Source organism: Podarcis raffonei, chromosome 5, assembly GCF_027172205.1.
Source record: "Podarcis raffonei isolate rPodRaf1 chromosome 5, rPodRaf1.pri, whole genome shotgun sequence".
NCBI lineage: Eukaryota > Metazoa > Chordata > Lepidosauria > Squamata > Lacertidae > Podarcis > Podarcis raffonei.
The window spans coordinates 56,433,927-56,456,018 of NC_070606.1; the positions used below are offsets into that span (position 1 = coordinate 56,433,927).

At 40.6% G+C, this 22,092-nt stretch overlaps 1 protein-coding gene across 1 annotated transcript in view; it reads right to left on the reverse strand.

The window, feature by feature from the left end:
• The window catches only part of CFAP58 (cilia and flagella associated protein 58), a 75,786-nt gene that overhangs the window by 45,425 nt on the left and 8,269 nt on the right, over nucleotides 1-22,092 (reverse strand). The window contains exons 4-10 of the mRNA XM_053389271.1: nucleotides 21,052-21,208; nucleotides 19,327-19,521; nucleotides 15,856-15,993; nucleotides 14,039-14,198; nucleotides 12,096-12,178; nucleotides 10,712-10,903; nucleotides 1,100-1,261 (exon numbers count right to left, since the gene is read on the reverse strand). Coding sequence (XP_053245246.1) covers nucleotides 1,100-1,261; nucleotides 10,712-10,903; nucleotides 12,096-12,178; nucleotides 14,039-14,198; nucleotides 15,856-15,993; nucleotides 19,327-19,521; nucleotides 21,052-21,208 — 1,087 coding nt within the window. The remainder of the gene's footprint in view (nucleotides 1-1,099; nucleotides 1,262-10,711; nucleotides 10,904-12,095; nucleotides 12,179-14,038; nucleotides 14,199-15,855; nucleotides 15,994-19,326; nucleotides 19,522-21,051; nucleotides 21,209-22,092) is intronic.

Consider the following 22,092-nt stretch of genomic DNA (forward strand, 5'->3'; position numbering starts at 1 on the left):
ATGCTGCAATGACAGCTTTTCCCTACTATAGAAAATAATTTTTTGCTTAATATTGGTTTATACATGTCTATTGATTCTTCACACAAAGCTGAAGACAAAAGGAAATTGATGGTTGAGCTATCAATCTGATACAGTCTTGTTTGACTCTCCTTTAGTCCCCTGGAGCTTTGGATGCCCCTTGGCAGACACTTTCAAGGCATCTACTTTAAAACAATACTATATTCAGATAATCATATCATTCAAGAGCATTTATTTGTAATGTTCTTGAGCTAGGCCACCTGAAAAATGGTTCCCTTCTCCACTGGGTACAAATTTCTAGATCATCTTTGGAGGACATCTGATATGGAAAGCTCTCCTGTAATCCAGAACCACCAGAGGCTTGTCACTTTCCTAATTTGACTCCTGACATCTCTTCATCTTTCAAAGACATACATGTAAAGATAGTATCGTGGATGGTCCCCCTGCAGCCACCTAGACTCTATGTTCTAGAGCAGAGCTTTCCAAACTTTTCATGTTGGTGACACACTTTTTAGACATGCATCCTTTCGCAGTACAGTAATTGAGTTTTAGTAGCAAACTAGAGGTTAAACTAACCCCTTTCTAGCCCTGGGAGGAGCGTGGGGAGCATTCACGTGACACACCTACACAGTGCAGCTGACACGTTAATGTGTTGCAACACACAGTTTGGAAAGCTCTGTTCTAGAGTCATGATTGTTTGCATAAACAGTCAGGTCAATGTGGCTGAGGTTTGTAATATAACTTTTCCCACAGGAGGGACAAAGATATGAAAACAATCATGCCAACATTGTTATATCTTCTAGATATTAACCAAGAATGGGTGGCTCAAGTGGAGGCTGGGCTATAGGACCACAGCCCTCCTACTGAAAATATCAAGCCATTAAAAATAATAATGATCCTCAAAAACTCAAAGCCACACGCTTTTTCCGTCCCACACACATTTTATACTGTCTTTAATTTACAGAGTCATTTCTGTCAATCTGAAATTTGTAGCCCTCCCATGTCAAAATGTTACCAGCCACCACTGCATGGCTCAACTAAAATGGGAAACAAACTTAGTAAGAGAACTGCTTTTTAGTACCTGGGCTTCGATCAAATTTTTACTGTAGAGGTTTCTGTCTGATCTCACAGCTTCATAGAGGTTCTGTTGCTGTTTTAATTTTGTTTCAGACTCTGCTATCTGCTTTTTATAGTCAAAGATCTGCATTTCCCGCACTTTGATATCTTCCATGTGATGGAGGACCTGTCAGAGAAAGCATAAAATAAATATCATTAAACCATCCTTCTATGACGACTAGCAGTGCTCTATATACAGACTTAACTGCAAATACAAAGATTTCTGTTCAACCAGACAGATTTGGGCTAAGGTCTGGATTATATTTACAGACTTTATTGTGTTGTAAAAGAATGCAGCTGCAATCTGAAGGAGGAGACTAGCATGGGAAGGCAGGATCATAACCTTTCCCCACACACTATTTTCCCACTGAAAATTGTCTCTACTCAGCTTTTCCCCAACAAGATCTCCCGAGATCTTTCCCCCAACAGGAATAAAAGCAGCTGGGAAGAGGTCAAGTCCACTTTGCAATTATTAAAAAGATTTTTGCAGTGTAATCTTATGCATATCTACTTGTAAGTAAGCTGCATTGCATTCAGAGGGATATGCTCCTAGGTAAATGAGTAGAGGATTGCAACCTCTGTGTAAAGGTAAGGTAAAGGACCCCTGGATGGTTAAGTCCAGTCAGAGGCGACTATGGGGTTGCTGTGCTCAACTCACTTTCAGGCCAAGGGAGCCGGCATTTGTCCACAGACAGCTTTCCAGATCATGTGGCCAGCATGACTAAACCGCTTCTGGCGCAACGGAACACCATGACGGAAACCAGAGCGCACGGAAAGGCCATTTACCTTCCCGCTACAGCAGTACCTATTTATATACTTGCACTGGCATGCTTTCAAACTGCCAGGTTGGCAAGAGCTGGGACAGAACAACAGGAGCTCACCTCATCATGTGGATTCTAACCACTGACCTTCTGATCAGCAAGCCCAAGAGGCTCAGTGGTTTAGACCACAGCACCACAGCGTCCTGCAACCTCTGTGTATATGTATATGTATATACACGTGTGCATATAGTTAATATGAAATGAAACCGCATGTTATGAAGAATACAATATTGCTGTCTTTCTCTCATTTGTAGTGACCCAGTTGTTTGAACTGTCTAATGACAGATTTCAAATTTGTTGCTGAAAATTAGCCTAGGAATCAATACATCACCTTAGTAATGAATCTTGCCCTCTGCCAAAGTGTGAAATGGTTGTCTTAAGGAGCTGCAATTATTTTCGAACAGAGGAGAGCAAAGTACAGTTTTTTTTAAAAAAAGGTGTCTACATGGATCATTTTAGCCAATGAATACTCTTTATACGGTCAGTGGAATTTAATAATCTTGGACAGCTCTGTGTTATAACTTCAGGTGCGCATGAGAATCCTCAGTATCTGAGCAACTATGGGCTCTTGTCATTCTCATTTATCATAACTGTCAATCCGGATATCCCATTGTACTGCATACCTCTTTGCAAGGATAAAAACAGCCAAAATTATTTGCCTAATCATATCACAATTCACCTTTCTTAAGGAAAACAAGCATTTGAAGGAGAAAACATGGAGACAATGAGTGGAAGCAGATCATCTGGAATGCACTGGACAGTTTGCCATGAAGAAATTTAAGGTGTCACAAACACTTAAATCTTAATACCTCTCCAGCATACTTTTTTACACTATACTATATTGATAGGGAAGAAGGAAAATTGCCTTCTTACAGAGCAGGGCACATATGAGCTCTCAAATTAAGCAAGGAGGGCATAGAGCCTCCAAATAGTGAAGTTTGTAAGTTATGAAAGCGGCAGGAAAAACATTTTACTACTACAACTTCCTCTTGGAAAATATGCATTCATGTTCATCTCTGCCATGCAAGATACTGGAAGAAACCTATCCCAAGCACCAAGGTTTTTTGTGCTTTCTTGTACAAAATCCCCCCTCCCATATAATTATTTACATATATGCTATGTAGTTTCCACTTCATTTATCCAACTGACTGGGGAGAGCTGTACAAACTTTGCAGTAATGAGAGACATGGGAATATTTTAAAAATGTATTTTCACTAATAAAACTCATAAGGAGAAGCCAGAGAAATCTGATACATTTTAAATTTCAGATATCTGAGGTTCTGGAAATGGTTTCTTCATTACCTTGACATTAGATGGTAATGAAACAGATTGCTGGAATTTGTCCACCCTGCCTAGCTTCCTTGCATTGAGGCCTATTGTTTAAATTCATAAATTTATGTTCATGAACCTTCAAAGGAAGAGATAACATTAATGTTCAGAACAGCTACTCAGTAGCAGACCTTGCAACCAGCACATTTGTCTATGCTGAAAGAATTCAAGCTTTGCTAGTGTATAGTAGGGTTATCAGTGTGCAAGCTTTGGGGCGAATGCTTAATTAATTGATTACCAGATACCTCTAACCAACTCAGGAGATAAAGTACATCTAAATATAGAAAGTTTTATTGCAGAAGTGGCAATGGTACTCAAGTGCATTTGTTGCTGACTGCAGAGATGCCTAAAAACTGCTTACAGTTTAAAACAAAAGCAGAGACCCAGCTTATAATTTAACTCCTACTCCTACCTTTTGCTTTTTCCTGTTAAAAACAAGTTGCCAATAGCAATAAAAGTGAACTCAAAATCAATAAAGTGTATTTCAAATCTGAAGCCTAGCTTAGTGATTATATAGGCTGAAGCAAAATTAGAAAACAGATCACTGAATTGTAACCATGCATCTTGGGAGTTGATGAACAAAAGTACAATAATAAACTACTTTACTATGTTTTACAAGTTGGCATCCATGGTTCTGAGGCTGACTGTGCTTTCATAAGAATTTATAAAATTGTTGCGTGGGAGTAACACCTCTCCAATAACTCTCAAACTGGAACTGGATGAATTAATGGATATTTTATTATGAATAACTCAAGAGTTGTCAACTGAGATTAGGAAAACATTTCCCTTACAATGCTGAGTTCTTCTTTTTTTCCTGAGAACTCTGTAATAATCTCCTTTACAGATAGCATGTTGGGAAGAATGCACAAAGTATCACTTGATGAGCTTCAGTAGAGTGATTTTGCATTGAAGGTCAGATTTTCAACTGCCATACATACATGGAGCTGGATTGGAACAGACTGCTTACTTACTGACACAACTATCTGTCTTCTTAGGACAATGTGCCATGACTCAAGTAACTTGTACCATCTGAAATAGTTTTACTAATTCAAATGCATTTTTAAAATTCTAGATTCACTTTTGGCATAGCACCTGTTATTCACACTTGGTCAATTTGCTGGAGGTTGTCATCTGTAAAGGTAATCTGAATCCTCTGCTCTTCGGCATGATTCAATGAACTAATGAACTCTAACATTTCTTCATCAGAAACTCATATGAAACTGTAAATATTAAACTTCCTGGATTTCAATGTACTGATCTTGTACAGGGTGTAATCATCTCAGACTGAAAGCAGTCAGCATCCTTCCACTGTGACTGAGGCCACAGTGCACAATGTACATCAAGCAACCTATCTAGCAAACTGATGTGCCTAAATTGGAATAAGAAGCCTGGAGAGGGTTGTTTCTCTCACAAGCAATTTGGCACATCATACATTATTTGCAAATCAGTATATAAGTTTTGGAAACTGATCTACAACATTAAAAAATCTGAAAGAAAACCTCAGTTGTGACTAGATCAGTTGAAAAAATAGACTAAATTATTTGATCCTGGGAAGCTCTCTGGGGTCAACTAGAACAATATAAAAAGGCAATTGCTTCTGAGTTGCTTTAAAGCACAGAAGTATTAGCTCTATAGCCGGCCACTGGTTCTGTCAATATCCTCATACTAGGAAGCCAGATTTAGGACAATTTGCATTAGTGCTTTTGTTCGGCCCAGACATCATGTGCCATGGTGCTTCTCCTACCTTTGCCATAGCCCTGATCAAGGCTTTTTGCAGCAGGAACTCACCAGAACTTAGTTCTGGCACCTCTCAGGTGGGCACCATTGCTTATTCTAAGAGAATAAGGGAGGTGTTCATGGTGAGTTCTGGCACCTCTTTTCCAGAAAAATACCACTGGCCCTGATCTATTTGTATTTTGCTTTTCACCCTCCATTTTCACCAACTACTGTGCAATCCTAAGCATGCATACTCAGAAATAAATCCCAGAATTCATTAAGTTTTACTTTCCTGTAACTATGCTTCAGAGTGCAGCCATTGTTAAATAAACTAAGTTGCTTATCACAAATTCTGCGTTGGATCTACATTATTTGCTTCACTTACTACTAAGCAATCTTGTCTTTCAGACTACATTTGAAAGGTTACTTTGCAGAGCATTACTTGTACTCTGGGGACCAGGATATCTAAAGGATTGCCTTACCCACTATATACCAGCCTGGCAACTGCATTCCTCAGTTGAGAGTACCATACACCCCAGAAGTGTGCTCAGGCTATAGCAGAAACTGGGCTTTTAGTGTTGTCACACCAGCTCTGTGGAATCACATAAGATATGCACCTAGAGTAATACTGTTTAGGCACCTACTAAAGACATTTTTGTTTAGGAAAGTTTTCCCTGAAGCATAATTAGTCATTTATGAAGATCAATTTTATATTTGATTAAATGGTTTCATTGTTTTTAGAGTCTGTATGGATAGTTTTATTGTTTTAGAATTCTGTTTTTACTAATACACTGCTTTGATGGCTTTATGCCATGAAGTGCTCTATAAAAACATTTAATAATAATACAGTGAAAAACAGTAATAAAGCAAAAGAGATATATTAATTGTCCTACATAGAAAATTAGCCCTGTAATGTATGCCCACATGAATAGCTTTATCTTCCATCAATCTTCTTTTAATTAAACTATTTATTTATTTCATATATCAAGTTCTTGCAAATGCATTATCTATTATGCGGCACCTAGAGTAGCGCCTATTCTGCTGAGTTAAAGCAGTCTATTGGTACATGTGGCATAAGGTGATCTCATAGGTATACTTCTTCCAAATTGTTAGGAGCCTTATATACAAATAGTAACACCTTTAACCCAACCCAGCCCAGTAGCAAACCTGCAACCAGTGCAGATCATTCAAATTTGTGTCATCACTACAGGTTGTTGGAGCTCATTCCATTGTTTCAATTATGTGCTGTGTGGAGAAATACTTTGTCCTGAATCTTTCAACATTCAGCTTCTTTGGATGCCTACAAATTCTAGTGCTATGTTATGCTACTTCCTTGACCTAACAATGGTCACAAGTTTGGGGCTTTATATACTGAATTATCAGTATATAATATCAACAACCTCGGATATGCAGATGACACAACCTTGATGGCAGAAAGTGAGGAGGAATTAAAGAACCTTTCAATGAAGGTGAAAGAGGAGAGCGCAAAATATGGTCTGAAGCTCAACATCAAAAAAAGAAGATCATGGCCACTGGGCCTATCACCTCCTGGCAAATAGAAGGGGAAGAAATGGAGGCAGTGAGAGATTTTACTTTCTTGGGTTCCATGATCACTGCAGATGGTGACAGCAGTCACGAAATTAAAAAACGCCTGCTTCTTGGGAGAAAAGCAATGACAAACCTAGACAGCGTCTTAAAAAGCAGAGATATCACCTTGCCAACAAAGGTCCATGTAGTTAAAGCTACTGTTTTTCCAGTAGTGATGTATGGAAGTGAGAGCTGGACCATAAAGAAGGCTGATCGCCGAAGAATTGATGCTTTTGAATTATGGTGCTGGAGGAGACTCTTGAGAGTCCCATGGACTACAAGAAGATCAAACCTATCCATTCTGAAGGAAATCAGCCCTGAATGCTCACTGGAAGGACAGATCATGAAGCTGAGGCTCCAATACTTTGGCCACCTCATGAGAAGAGAAGACTCCCAGGAAAAGACCCTTATGCTGGGAAAGATTAAGGGCACTAGGAGAAGGGGACGACAGAGGATGAGATGGTTGGACAGTGTTCTCGAAGCTACCAACATGAGTTTGACCAAACTGTGGGAGGCAGTGGAAGACAGGAGTGCATGGCATGCTCTGGTCCATGGGGTCATGAAGAGTCGGTCACAACTAAATGACTAAATAACAACAACAACATACTGAACTAAAGATTTTGAGAGTTACTATTATTTTGGAGCTTCCAGATGGATTGTTTATTCGCACAAAACCTGATTGTTACACAACAATTTCTAGCACAAATATCCCATTACCTTTTTAATAGCAACATGTTTGGTAAGAAAGGTGATGGAAAATTGCACTAGAAAGCATGGGATAATAACCACTAGTTGGCAATATCATAAAACTTCAACACAAACATATCAGGATGAATACTCAATAAACAGACAATGCTGTATAATTTCTGCTCAAGTTGTGTGTGAATATATCAGCATGATTGCTCAATAAGCAGCTGGTTTGGAAAGTCCCCAAGTCTCCTAAACATAGAAATTTGGCAGGGAGATCATGCTTTGTTATGGATAAGCTTCTCAGACAAAGGGAAAAAAGGAAGAAGCACTGAAGGGAATGCAGTAAACATCAAAATCACCAAATTCGTATTCATTATGTTCTTCTTTCACAGTTTTATTTGTGCAACCTATTGGCAATTTTTAGGTATTAGCATTTTTGCTCCTTGGTTTTTATGTGTAGCTAGAGAGTACCATATGAAATGCATTCAATGATAAAACAGATCTTGAGCTAATTCTCACTTAAAGTTGGTGATCTATAAACATCCTGATCTTTTTGCAAAATGTATTTGCACCAGCTATGTGCCAAGGCTGTCCAAAGTCAGAATTCACCTGTATTTTTTTTCTTGGTCTATGATGTTTCCATTTTGGACTGGAATTACATATACTCAAACTTGGACAATCACCTTTAGTTATAAGGCCCTTTCTGAGGTGGCAGCAATGACTGATGTGCCTTGTTCATAACAGGCCTCAATAATCTTTTTTTAAGACTACCCAAGAGTTCTTAATATTCCTTCCTATGGTTAACATCAACTGTGGTGCAGCACTGAAAGGGCCATGGCTCCTGTTGTTGGCATCCATCTGTCAAACATACATGCATGCATACATACATACATACATTGTTGTTGTTGTTTAGTCGTTTAGTCGTGTCCGACTCTTCGTGACCCCATGGACCAGAGCACGCCAGGCACCTCTGTCCTCCACTACCTCCCGCAGTTTGGTCAAACTCATGCTGGTAACCTCGAAAACACTATCCAACCATCTCATCCTCTGTCGCCCCCTTCTCCTTGTGCCCTCCATCTTTCCCAGCATCAGTGTCTTCTCCAGGGAGTCTTCTCTTCTCATGAGGTGGCCAAAGTACTGGAGCCTCCGCTTCACGATCTGTCCTTCCAGTGAGCACTCAGGGCTGATTTCATTAAGAATGGATGCATTTGATCTTCTTGCAGTCCATGGGACTTTCAAGAGTCTTCTCCAGCACCATAATTCAAAAGCATCAATTCTTCGGCGATCAGCCTTCTTTATGGTCCAGCTCTCACTTCCATACATCACTACTGGGAAAACCATGGCTTTAACTATACGGACCTTTGTTGGCAAGGTGACGTCTCTACTTCTCAAGATGCTGTCTAGGCCTGTCATTGCCCTTCTCCCAAGAAGCAGGCGTCTTTTAATTTCGTGGCTGCTGTCACCATCTGCAGTGATCATGGAGCCCAAGAAAGTAAAATCTCTCACTGCCTCCATTTCTTCCCCTTCTATTTGCCAGGAGGTGATGGGACCAGTGGCCATGATCTTCGTTTTTTGATGTTGAGCTTCAGACCATATTTTGCACTCTCCTCTTTCACCCTCATTAAAAGGTTCTTTAATTCCTCCTCACTTTCTGCCATCAAGGTTGTGTTGCCCCTTCATGGATCACTGCCTTGCCGTGGCGAAGGGGCTTGAAGAACTCAGAGAAGCTATGAACTACGCCGAGCAGGGCACACAAGATGAACAGGTCATAGTGGAGAGTTTTGACCAAACGTGATCCACCTGGAGGAGGAACCGGCAAGCCACTCCAGTATCCTTGCCAAGAAAACTCCATGGACAAAGACAACATACATACATACATACATACATACATACAATGGAAAATGTAAAAATCATGCTACCACATAAAATTTTCTCTTCTTGCTTACTTAACAAATCAAGAGACTGTGGACAGGTGATCACATCAATTTCTCTCACTTTCCACACACACGCACGCATACTGATACACAGCATGTAATGCTTTTGATAAGGATTCACTGCCATAAACACAAGACAATTTAAGATACCAAAATAATAACAAATCTTACTTAAATGGGATTGTTATTACAAGGAATTTATACATGCTGTCATACAAGAAGGCACATATCTGTTAATCAGATGGATACAGAAAGTAATCATAAAGTGAGCAGGGAATAACATTGAGTAGAAAACAGACTGGAAGCTAGCATGCCTGTCAGTGAGTTTTATGTAGAGCTCTTCAGTCAGTTCTCAAGCAAATAACAGAGCATTTTACAGTCACATAGCAGGGCAAGCAAGCAAGAAAGCTCCACCTAACCAGCTTGAGTGAACAAAAGAGGCTATGACATAGCTTCTGCAAAAATTCACAACTTGTGTTTTGTTCAACAGATCGGATTCAAGTTACATACTGAGAAGTAACAGCTTTTTATGCAGGGAGATAAGTCTAGATATCCGCATGGCCAATCTAACTAACCCTGCTTAATTATAATGCCATGTCCTTTATATTACTGAGAAAAGAGTAGGTTATTTTATAGTGGATAAATAATTAATACACAAGCAATTTCACCTTAAGTGCACGAAGCCAGGAGATATCTGTGTATAAATGTTAGTGGTTGAGGTATGGGCTGTACTACAAAAGCAACAAGCTAATGAGTGCAGGGTAAGGTTGGAGGAGAGTAAGAGGGAAAGCTTTTTCCCACTTGCCCAAGCTTTCAGATAAAAAATGCAAAAAAAACACCTTATATAGTCATTCAGGATTTAACAGCTGTAACAACCTAACAATGTCTCTCAAATGGGAAGAGAAATGAAGGGCAAGCAATTTTCTAGGGAGCACTTGCCTTTCTTTGTCCCTCTACATGCTATCCGAGGCCTGATAAGACATGCTCTGCACAGCTCCTTGTAATCTCTGCAGGCTCTTCACCCCTTTTCTCCCATTTCCGCATGCCTGCTAATTCACAAAATCCCATGCATCCTGCTTATGTGTTCCAACAAAAACAAAATTATTCTGTCCCCAACCGGCAAATTTTTCACATCATGCAAAACGTGTTAGTTAAGTAAAAAGATGTCAATTTTCTTAATCTGCATAATTTACTCCCATCACAGAATTATAGTTTTTCTGGCAGCATAATTATGTTTATTTTAGATCCTAGATCTCTTGATTAGCCAAGCAACAGGAGGGTTTTTAGGACACTAACTGTAGATACCAGAATGTATGCTTAAGTGGACTTTTTAAGATGTAAAGAACATGCAGAGGAATAAGTATAACTCACTGGAACTTTATTTTTGTACCCTAAAGACCACTGAGAGGACCTTGGCAAAATCCATATAGAAAATCAAGAACTGAAAGGAACATCTTGTTAGTTCTGAAAGGCAAAAGTCTGCAAACAACTCTCTCGTACCTTTTGTGTGAGATCACTGGCTTCATTGATATAGCGATCTCTCTCTTTTTCGAGCTGAAAGATTATCTTTCTCTGTTTCTGAGCCTCATCCTTATAATTCTGAATTTCTTCTTCCAGGTTCTTCTTTGACTGTTCATGGAGCTTAACAAGGTTCATCTGCTTTTGAGTAATAGTAGCAGCCTTGAGCAAGTTCTGCAAACAAACGGTGAAGATGGTTAGGGGACACATTGTATAAGAGTGATTTCACAAAGTGTAATAATACCAAGCACTCATGTCCAAACATGACATTACATGGGAGATACATGACATGGGAATTTCCTGACTTTTTCTTATTTAATGAAAAGCAGCCATAGGAGGCAGTAGTAGAATGAAAGTAACAGCAGAGGAGTTGGGGTGGGGGGAGAAGACTGCTTAATTATGTCTCCTCTGGCTGTTTTCCCGCTCAAAATCTTCCTAGCTCCTTTTCTAGAAGACTCCTCCTGCACCCCTCACTGTAGCCTCCCACAGTTGCTTTTGATGAAAGAAGAAATGTGGAGAGACTATGTAACATAGTTTGACTCTCATTGCCAGAAAAGTACATAAATATCTCAAGGTGGTACTCTTAACACCTGGTATTTCATTTTTTAAAAATGCTTGTTCCCAAGATGCAAGACACTCCATTTAAAGTTTGCATGTTACTACAGATAGTGGACAAAGTTTGCAATCCCGGGCACAACTGGCATCCGTGAAACTTCGCCAAACAAACTGTCTACAGAACTGCAGCACTTTGTTACATTTATATCCAAGAATAATTCTTTTCAATAGGGATGGAGGATAAATTTGTTCAGTCTGCATTATGTCACAAACCAACTAGTCCTGGACTTACATGAATCAGAACACAATCCACAAAACCAAAAAGGAAACAGACGTATGACTGAGTGCATGCAAAACTGACATGGAACAGAAACAGGCTGATCCAGTCATCGCTAATGATCAATAGATGTATATCTGTCAGGCTGATTTTTAGTTTTACCAATAATGCCCCTGCCGTGTTTTTCCCATTGGGCCACTCTCAATGAGAAGGATGCTGCTGCTGCCCATCAGGTCACCTGATGGAACGGCAAAGTTTTTTTCCAGTAAAAGAAAAACTAAAACTCTCTGCCACCTCATTTCTATTATGGTATGCCACATCACCCACAAAAGTAAGAGAATTTCTCCCAGTCCCTGCCACCAAAAATGCAGCCCTTTCATAGAAGATTGATGGGCCCAAGAAAGGGGAAGCATTTTCCAGCAGCAGTGTGCATATTCATACTTGACCAAATGACTACTAATGACCACAACTAGGATTTGGTTCTATACAAATGACTGAGAGATGCATTTTCTAGAGTCAGATGTACACACTCACCTTGTTCAATATGTCCCTTTCTCTCACCAGCTCATCTATAGCTTTTTTGTCAATTTCAGCTTGTTTTTTTGCACCTTCCAACTCTAAAACACAGGAAAAGTTGATAAACCTTGAGTTCAAAGTCAGACCACATAACTTGTACAAAACAAAACATTATGGGATTTTATTTTTTAAACGCAGTTTTACTTTAAAACTAAAAGTCAGTATAATTATTCATTGCTTCTGACAAGGTGACAGCAGAAAGGCACTAACTTGGAGATTTTGCCCCAGTGCACACTTTACTCAGAAGTAAGCCCTGCTTAAGTCAATGGCCCTTGCTCTCTGATGTGAACATGCAGTGGCACACACTCTGGAAATTGGTCAAGGCAGGAGAGAAAACAGGGGAAAGTGACTCAGCTATGGTGAATTAAAAGCCTCAACTGTCACCACATCAGCTGAAAGGCCACTCTCAGGGCAAACAGAGGGAGCGGGGGGGGGGGGCAGGAGCAGCGGCCATGCTAGGACAGCGGGCCAAGCAGCAGCATCTTTACAGGCAGTACCACTGCAGACTGGGGAGGGGGCTCTGCAGGGTTGCTGCATCAGTCCATGCCATGTCAGGATTGTTCCGCTGAGGTGCCGAGAGAGGTGCAATTGTTGTCCATCCACCCCACCCCGAGTCTGTGGCCTTGGCAGGTGCCAACCTAACCAATCTCTGAGTATGTCTCTGCCAAATTAAGATGTATGGAGGCCCAGGTGTAGTTCCAACAATAAAGTCTCCTAAATGAACATGCCAGTGGGAGGTTTATTTCCAGGGCTTACTGCAGCTGCGGGGAGGTCTGATTTTGTTGGGCTTGCTGTAGGGTGTGGGGTTAAAAACCTTGCAATACGGGATAACCCTGATGAAATACACTAATCTATACAGCTAGCAACTGAAAAAATAATAATTCATTAATTCACTGGCAACACTCAAAATCCATACAAATTAGAAAACTCTTGATCACAAAGCAAGTCTAATCAGATCAAGTGAATCCATGGCAAGAATTTAATACACAACAACCCCCACTTTCTATTTCTTTTTTTTAAATTACTATTTCTGAATTAAAAGTTTGCTTTAATAATTATTCATTTATATAATGAAAGCATGTATCACAACAGGATACAATACCAGGCAAATACTAGGGGGTTATTGGGTTGGTTTTGTTTTTTATTTTGATTCTGTATTGTGTGTTTTTATATTGTGATTTTATCTTCTTTTCACTCTGTTTATCTCTTGGAAAAGCTCATTTGGTTTCTAAAACTGAGGGAATGAAGATTCAACTTCGCCTTTATACAATGAAATATTTAATATTCCATTGACTTCTTTCATCTCAGGACACAAGAGATAAACCTCTGGTGGATTCCTGACAAGAGAAGTGGACCATAACTACATATTCATAGCTGCTCCCACAACTTGCATTGTATTCCTAGCCAAGCACTAAGCACATTTATCAGCCCTGCTGCATCAAAATTCCTGGAATTCTGCATTCTGCTATTTTCTATTGGAAACTGCAAGTTCCTGCACCTGCATGGAACTGTTAATAGCAGATTTCCCAAGCATGCCAACCAGGTCTTTTCTGAAATGGTTGGAAAGAAGACTCAGAGATACAAAACATATGGAAAATACTTGCAAGGGGAACTGCAACTGCCCACATTTCACAGATGCATGTTTGCTTTCCCATACTTCCTTCAAACATTACAAAAATAAAAAAGGATTTATTTATTTTTTATGATATGCTGAAGCGCATTGTCATACCCTCAACCTGCCACCACCGACAAAACAATAATAAACCCACAGTTGACATATCATGGGAATTCAGGAGCTTGCCTTTTTCTGTAACACTTGAAGTATAGCTAAGACATATATTGGGGGGGAAATGTTTTGCCCAACCAAATTTCCGTATCACTGCATTAAGTTTGACTCCTACCTCTCTCCAGCCCATTTATTTGATTTTTAAGGGTATCCCTTTCGAATTCAGCATGAGTCTTTTGCTCTTCTACAGCACGTAATTTTCGCTGCATAACCTCTCTCACTTTAGAAAGTTTTGAAATCTCTTGACGCATCTGAGACACCTCATCTTCTCTCGCCTACAGAAAACAAAAGAACAGGAATAGAGAGGCAACAATTAGTAAGGTATATATCAACTTTTGCTCCTACTGCAATGTGTTGGGTAAAAAAAAAATTATAATAGCCATTGTCACTTGCAATAAAAGAAAATATTCAGAGCCCCGAAGGCTTTACAGAGCACAGCTTTTGTTTTTCATCCTCTTTTCTCTCTATCCTTTTTTCCCCGCTGCACTCTTGAGCTTTAGTACCAAGTACTCAGCTTGCCATCACTTGCCTAATGACAGCTGGACAGAAGAACTAACAGTGCACTCCAAACCCAAGATTCACCAGAATGAGTGAGTATGGACTAGGAAGATCCAGGGCTGTCCTAGTTCAGCTGGTGTAACTCCCTGATCGTGGCTCAGCTGGGACTCAGTCTGCAGAACTCAAATGTATGCAGGGGTGGGGTGGGACAGGATAACAAGAGACGCTGATTCTTAACCTTTTAGTTCAGTCACATGACCTGGCAACTCAGCAGATCTTACTTAACACAGGCAAAAAGAGTGGTGCAAGCCAACCTCTATTTTAAAGTATTATATTCCCTCTTCTGGGCTCTGGCTAATCAGCCAACAGTAGCCCCATTCCTGAAAAGAGTTTGGAATATTGGTAACTTATGTCAACAACAACAAGGTTCTGTGGCATTTTAGGGTGTAATCCTATGCACCTGGAAGTAAGACCCATTAAACTCATAAGGCTTACTTCTAAGTTGACACTCATAGAACTGTGCAACAGAAGCTTTTGTAGGCTTGAGACTACCATGTATCTGATGAAATTTGTGCCACAATTATTTTTTTAGCTTTTTAGGTGCCAAAAGTTTCTTTGTTCATATCCAAAGGAAGATCATCGGCTGTGATAATAGCTTTTGATAATGACTTTTTTAATAAACATGAACATAGATCAGAAAATAATCTTGATAGCCTGAAACTCTGAAATGGAATCCTTTTACTACACCAGATAAATATTTTTATATGCTTCTAGAACTTGCTTCCATTGTTTCAACCAACCAGGCCCCTTGGAAGCAAACACTTCACCAGCAAATGACTTCTTCTATTTAGGAGAACAGGTTGTACATTACTAAAGCTCAATAAACTATTGGTTTTCTGTCCTTTTCTTTAACAGAAACCATGTTGTAACTGCAGATGTGTTCTTGACTGGAGATTAGACAAAAGAGATGAACAATGGCAATATCTTAGGTATATATAGTGCCTTTCATCTCAAGGAGAGATTGGCCTATCTTGGAAAGGCAGGAATCTCTAAGATGCCACAAAAACAATGTGAAAAGCACAAAAGGTCAGGGAACAAATTGGAATAGAAAAAAGACAGTAATAGGAAGAATAAGGTTTTTGCGGAAAATAAATTGTATGAGCAGATTATGATGTCACCACTTCCAAAGTTTGGGCTATCCTGGATGTCAGTGCAATTCATGTGCATGTTTTGTAATGTAATTCTCATTGGGGGTGAGAATGTTTTGTCCCAACAAGAGTTGTCTTTCCATAGCTGCTATTTGTGTTTCAAAGGAAGCCTCATAGTGATCAAACATCTAGACATATAATCTAGTAGTCACACACCTACCAAGCAGCCATTTTGTACAATGCAGTTTTGAAACTGGGATAGTATCTGATGTCATACTGAACTTACTCTCAGCTCTGTGGTTTTCTGCTGGTTCTCCTGCATGAGTTGATCAATGGCCAAAGTATGCTGTTCATTTTCTTGCTGGAGCTTGAGATTTCTTGCCGTACACTGTTCAAGTTCTTTTGTAGCTCTTTCATTCAGAATCTGTGGAATTGTGGCACAAAGACATAAATGTATTTACCATATTTTTCGCCCTATAGGGCACACCGGCCCATAGGGCACACCTAGTTTTTGGGGGGGGGAGGGAAATAAAGAGAAAAAAATTATTTCCGCCCCAGGCGCAGGGCTGGGGCGGGGGAAGCTCGAGCTTCCCCTGACCCTAGCCCCCAGAACAGGCTGCTATCCGCAAGCCTAGGGAGCCCGGCGGGAGTTCCCGCTGGGCTCCCCAGGCTTGCAGATATCTGCCCGAAGCCTGGGGCGCGCTGCTAATCGCGCTCCAGGCTTCGGGATGCAGGCTGCTATCCGCAAGCCTGGGGAGACCGGCGGGAACTCCCGCTGGGCTCCCCAGGCTTGCGGATATCTGCCCGAAGCCCGGGGCGTGCTCCGCTGCGCTCCCCGGGTTTTGGGCTGCAGGCTGCTGTCCGCAAGCCTTGGGAGCCCGGTGGGAAGTCGCGCCGGGCTCCCAAGGCTTGCAGAGAGCTTCCTGAAGCCTGGATAGTGAGGGGGGTCGGTGCGCACCGACCCCTCTCGCTCTCCAGGCTTCAGCGAAAGCCTGCATTCGCCCCATAGGACGCACACACATTTCCCCTTCATTTCTGGAGGGGGGAAAGTGCGTCCTATAGGGCGAAAAATACAGTATAATATACTAGTACCACCCTCAGCTTCTACAAGGATTCCAAGGAGAACAGAATTCCTTTACTTTTTTTTTTTAATCAAATGCCATTTACCACCGTATTAGTAATGTCTCCTATTTGAGAAATATGACAATTGTTCAGCAGCTGGGAATGAGAATGGCAGCTTCTAATGAATAACTCAGTGGGTGTAATGTTTTTTGTAGGATCTTTGTAAGCCTCCCAGGTAGCCGATAAATATTTTAATGCCTTATTGACATTTGGCAGTGTACAACACTTCCTGTAATCACTGCAAATGAGCAGTAGAGTCAAATGGTTTTTATCAGCAATCATGAAAATAAATTATAAATCTTAGCAGACATATGCTACATTAATAAGAAGCAGGGACTATTATGAGATGGTAGACTACATATTTTATCACTGCAGAAGATCCCAGGCTCAATCTCAAGCATTTCAAGGTAAAGGATTGCCGTTGGTACAGCTGGTGAAGACTGCCCCTAAGACCATGATACACCATTGCCTGTTGGCGTCCATCTGTCTTGGGAGACAATGGAAGAGTGCACTTTCAGGGGTGCCTGTCACGATACTAGTCTAGATAGACCCCAAATTTTAATATAAAGCAACTTCATATGTTCAACATCCTCATAATTACTTGAGTCCATAGAAGTGCATATTCCAGTGAAATTCAGTTACCTCAATAGGAAGGACAGAAAAGGGTAGCAAGACATCACTATCTGACAGACTGATTAAAATCAATACACACAATACATTCTGGGAGCAGAGAAGCATGTTAGTAAAGCAAACTTGGCACCATTCTGCAGCTGCTAATAGCTATGCCAGGACTGGCCCACAATTACCATTCATAATGTGTAAATGGATCATCACATTCTTTTAAAAGGCTACATCAGGGCCAATGCATTTGACAGAGACAATAAATTTTTCCTTTCAGTTCTGCATATATACTGAATCTGTGTTTGGTTTTATTAAAAACTTCATCGAAATGAACAACTGTCACAAACATCTACCCAAATACACTCAGGGAATGGAAGGAAGGACTATACATTTGCATGACACAAGCAACTCCAGGAAGACTTTTGTTCCAGGAAGAAACTGCTTTACAATTACCAAACCTCTTTTATTGTTTACTAAAATTGCTTCTCATAGGGCTTTGCAGCATCAGGGGAAATGGAGTGAAAAAATAATCTAGACCATTTTAAGGCCTGACCAGAAAAATGCTAAGAAATGATATTTTGGTTTTTAAAAATGAATACTTTGCACTCTGACAGCAACTTCTGTCTAAAGATCTTTACTAGCATTCTGACAGATAACCTCACAACACAAGTGACAGATAGGAAAATATTATTGCCATGCTTCCCTATTTATCTGCAGGCTTCAATGTTTCAGAGGGAAATGAGCAACAATTCTATGTTAAGAAATATACTGGTATGAAATGACATTCTGGTGAGCCATGGCATCAGAGCATGAACACTGTTTTAGGCAGAATTGAAAGTCCATTCTTATGTTTTATTAGTTTGAGGCAACTGCAGAAAAACATCAGCTTCTGCTACTCAAGCTGCATCAGTCCACACCGAGACAGTCATACACATGCTCTTCTCAGCCAAAATCAGCTTCTGGCCCAACACCACAAATGTGGTGGTGTGGATTATCCCTTTGCACAAAAAAGCAGCATTCACACAATAATAAGTCAAATAATAAGTCAGCATAAGCTGATTTTTCCCCACAGATGCCATGCTGCTTAAACCAACTGTGTGTGAATATACCCTGAGACACTGACATTTCCAAAGTGAGTTCTTGAAGACCTGCAGAAACTAAATACATTCTGGTGAGTTTTCTGATAAAATTCATTTATATACAAGAAAATATGGCATATTCATTTTAATGTATCCACTAAAAAGGTTCAAACGCATCTGAATCAAGTTCATAGAAATATTCAGTAGAAAGCCAGTAGCCCATTTAATAAGACATAAATGCAACTACTAGTCGCTATCTGGAGCTGCCACATTTTCAATGCAACTTTTTTTTTTAAAGCAACAAAGGAAAGACCATAATTTCAAGAACTATCACTGGGCTCATAATGGGTATTGCTAGACTCACATATGTAAAACTGTGTTATGTGCTGCTGGATAATTTTACAAACCAGACATGAGTTCCATCTTTAGAATCCTTCCTGATTCCTGCTCTCTCATATTTGTTCCTTGGCAGACCTCAGAGGAAACAGGAAGTACCCTGTCTCTTACAGTGGGGAGTGAGGTACAGTCCAGATGCTGTTGGATTGGGAGATGGAGTTCAACAGTAGGGAACCATGTTTGCTTCCCATGTTACAGGATCCCACAGTTATGCATTCATTTATCTCATGTCATGTAACTAAAGGCTCACACTCAGAGATACTTTTAACAAACCCAAGGGACCAGGATGTAATTTTGTGCATGTGGCTTTATTGTCCTATTTTGCCACAAATCTTTAGAAGGCATTCTCAAATTACTTCAGTGCGAGTGAGGGAGCAGGTGGGATTTTTGTCAAAATCTATATTAGCCGTATATGACCAAGAAAAAGAAAGTGTTTAGTTTCCCCAAGTGTTTTCATTCTGTCCTGAAAATCTGACCTTGATCTGAAGAGTCTATGTGTGTGTGTTTTTAAGGAAGTTCAGTGTCAGACCCTACATTACCTTTTGCTCCTTGAGCTGCTGTTCAATTCTCAGGAGTTCCTCCTTGTTTCTATTCATATTCTGCTGCATTGCCTTCATTTCAGCCAATTTACTGTCTAATTCCATCTGCTGCTGTTTTAGTTCCCTCTCCATTTTTTCTTTTCTTCGGGCCTCCCTTGAAGCCTCATTCTGACGCAACTGGATTTCCTGATTAAGCTGCAAACAGCAATAGAGGAGGAAATGGCAAAAAATATTTTTCTTTTAATCAGGGGAATCAGTAAGTGTACAGTGGTACCTCGCAAGACGAATGCCTCGCAAGACGAAAAACGCGCAAGACGAAAGGGTTTTTCGTTTTTTGCGTTGCTTCGCAAGACGATTTTCCCTATGGGCTTGCTTCGCAAGACGAAAACGTCTTGCGAGTTTGCTTCCTTTTTCTTAAAGCCGTTAATACCCAGCGAATCCGCGCTCCGCAAGATGAAAAAATCGCAAGACGACACAACTCGCGGAACGAATTAATTTCGTCTTGCGAGGCACCACTGTATATTCTACCCACATATAAGTTTGCATTCTACTTTTTGCTATTTAAACAATTTACACAGCATCTGGACAGTAAGGTAAAGGTAAAAGGTAAAGGACCACTGGACAGTTAAGTCTAGTTGAATTTGACTATGGGGTGTGGCGCTCATCTCCGCTTTCAGGCCGAGGGAGCCAGCATTTGTCTGCAGACAGCTTTTTTCGGGTTATGTGGCCAGCAAGACTAAACTGTTTGTGGCGCAATGGGGCACTGTGACGGAAGCCAGAGCGCATGGAAACACCGTTTACCTTCCTGCCGCAGCAGTACCTATTTATCTACTTGCACTGGTATGCTTTTGAACTGCTAGGTTGGCAGGAGCTGGGACAAAGCAATGGGAGCTCACCCTGTAGCGCAGGTTCAAACTGCTGACCTTACGATAGATAAGCCCAAGGTGGTTTAGACCACAATGCTACCCATGTCGCTACACAGTAAAATTGATCAGAACCCCAACCAAAGTAGGGCTAATGAGATAAAATAAATGCTTCACATGAAGAATGGAGGTGAGGGTGAAGCACAGTTGGTTAAGGAATGGTTTTGTGAAACAAAATATGTTTTAGGGAGACTTCAGGGAAGACAAAGAAGTGATCTGATGAACAGTGAAAGGAATGTTTCAGGAGTGAGGGGCAAGAAAGTCTAGAGATTGCTGAACACCCCACTATCTACCCCACAAACCCATATTGGCTTTACAAGTACAAGAAAGAAATGATCACAAAACTCAGATGGGATGCAAGCAAAAGGGATGGAACCAGCAGAAGAAGGAACCCTGGTTCTCAGGCTGTTCCCCTCCCACTCTACCTAAAGTTAAAAACCTACTCCTGCCTCCATTCTGCCCTCTCCCCTAATGTCTCCCCTCAATCTAATCTAGATTATAAACTCAGCAGAGTAGAAACATGTCTTCTCAGTATTTATAAAGCAGCAGCTCCGGTTGGTGCAGATTTGGCAAACATTTAAGTCCCCTACAGAAGGAAAACTTTCTGAAAAAGATATGTCAGAGATCAATGAAAGAGATTAAATGCACTGATGATGCTCTGCCACTGATGACTTCTCACCAACCCGCCTGGAAAAGGTTTAGGAAGTAAAATAGCAGGTGGTAGTTAATAGAGACAAATTGGCAAGCTTTGAAAGCCTTCTAGACAAAGACAAAAGTGACAGCAAATAGGGTTTACACAGACCTCAGCAATGGTTTGTTCCGCCACAGTTTTTGTCATTTCTGCTTCGTGCTGTTGATCTGACATATTTGTTACATTTTCACGTAACTTTACAACCTCTGACAAAAGCTGGTCTCGCTCCTTTGTTACTTCTTCCTTGAATTTTAGCAATTCCCGCAGGCTGTGGGGGAAAAAAAGATCTGAGTCAACTTCTCCGTGTTCTCCGCAAAAGGTGCTTTGTGGGAAATGATAGTGTAAAGATATAACTGCTTTACATGAAACTCCCCTTCTATTCGCTCACAAAACCTGTCAACTAAATTGCATGTCTGTGAACTTTTACTAAAAACACCCTATTACTACTTAGCAGCAAAAATCACAACCCAGTAGTTTTTATTCTTCAGCTGAATTCATGATTCAAACTTAGTTCCTTCCAACCTAATGATCAGAACTCTAAACTGTCATGCTCTGCAGCATGCTCACTGTATGCCCACTCCTCTACTCCTGCCTTGCCGTTTTTTGGGTGTCTCCCTTTGGATTTGAATAGACTGTCTCAGCTAATCTGAGATATTACATGACACATAAATGTCCAGGATCCAAGAGATGTACAGACAAGAACATAATCTGCCCAGGATATCTGCTCATCCGGCTTCAGCACCGTTGACCCTCCAAAGACCTTCTGACCAACAAAGAAGACTTCCCTTTCTCCCCTGCTGACCAGTATACTTTCCCACCTTTTCCATGAAGCGTTTGGCAAAGCTCTCTAGTTTCTGCGCCCTGCATTAACTATTAACTGTACATGTAAATGAAACAACCACATACTGCAGTGCTAAAATTTAGATTGTAAGCTCTTCAAAGCAGGGACCCACAGGGAAGGTGCCATGTGCACTGACTGCCAGTTATTGTTATTATCAACAGCAAAAGTTAGAGACACTGAGTAACAATGAAAGACACTGGGTTCCAACTGAAAACCCATGTGGAAGGCAGCTTGAACTTATGCTCCAAGTATGCTGGCAACTGCTACGCTACTGTTACACAGGTGCTCCCAGCAGCAAACCGAACATCACA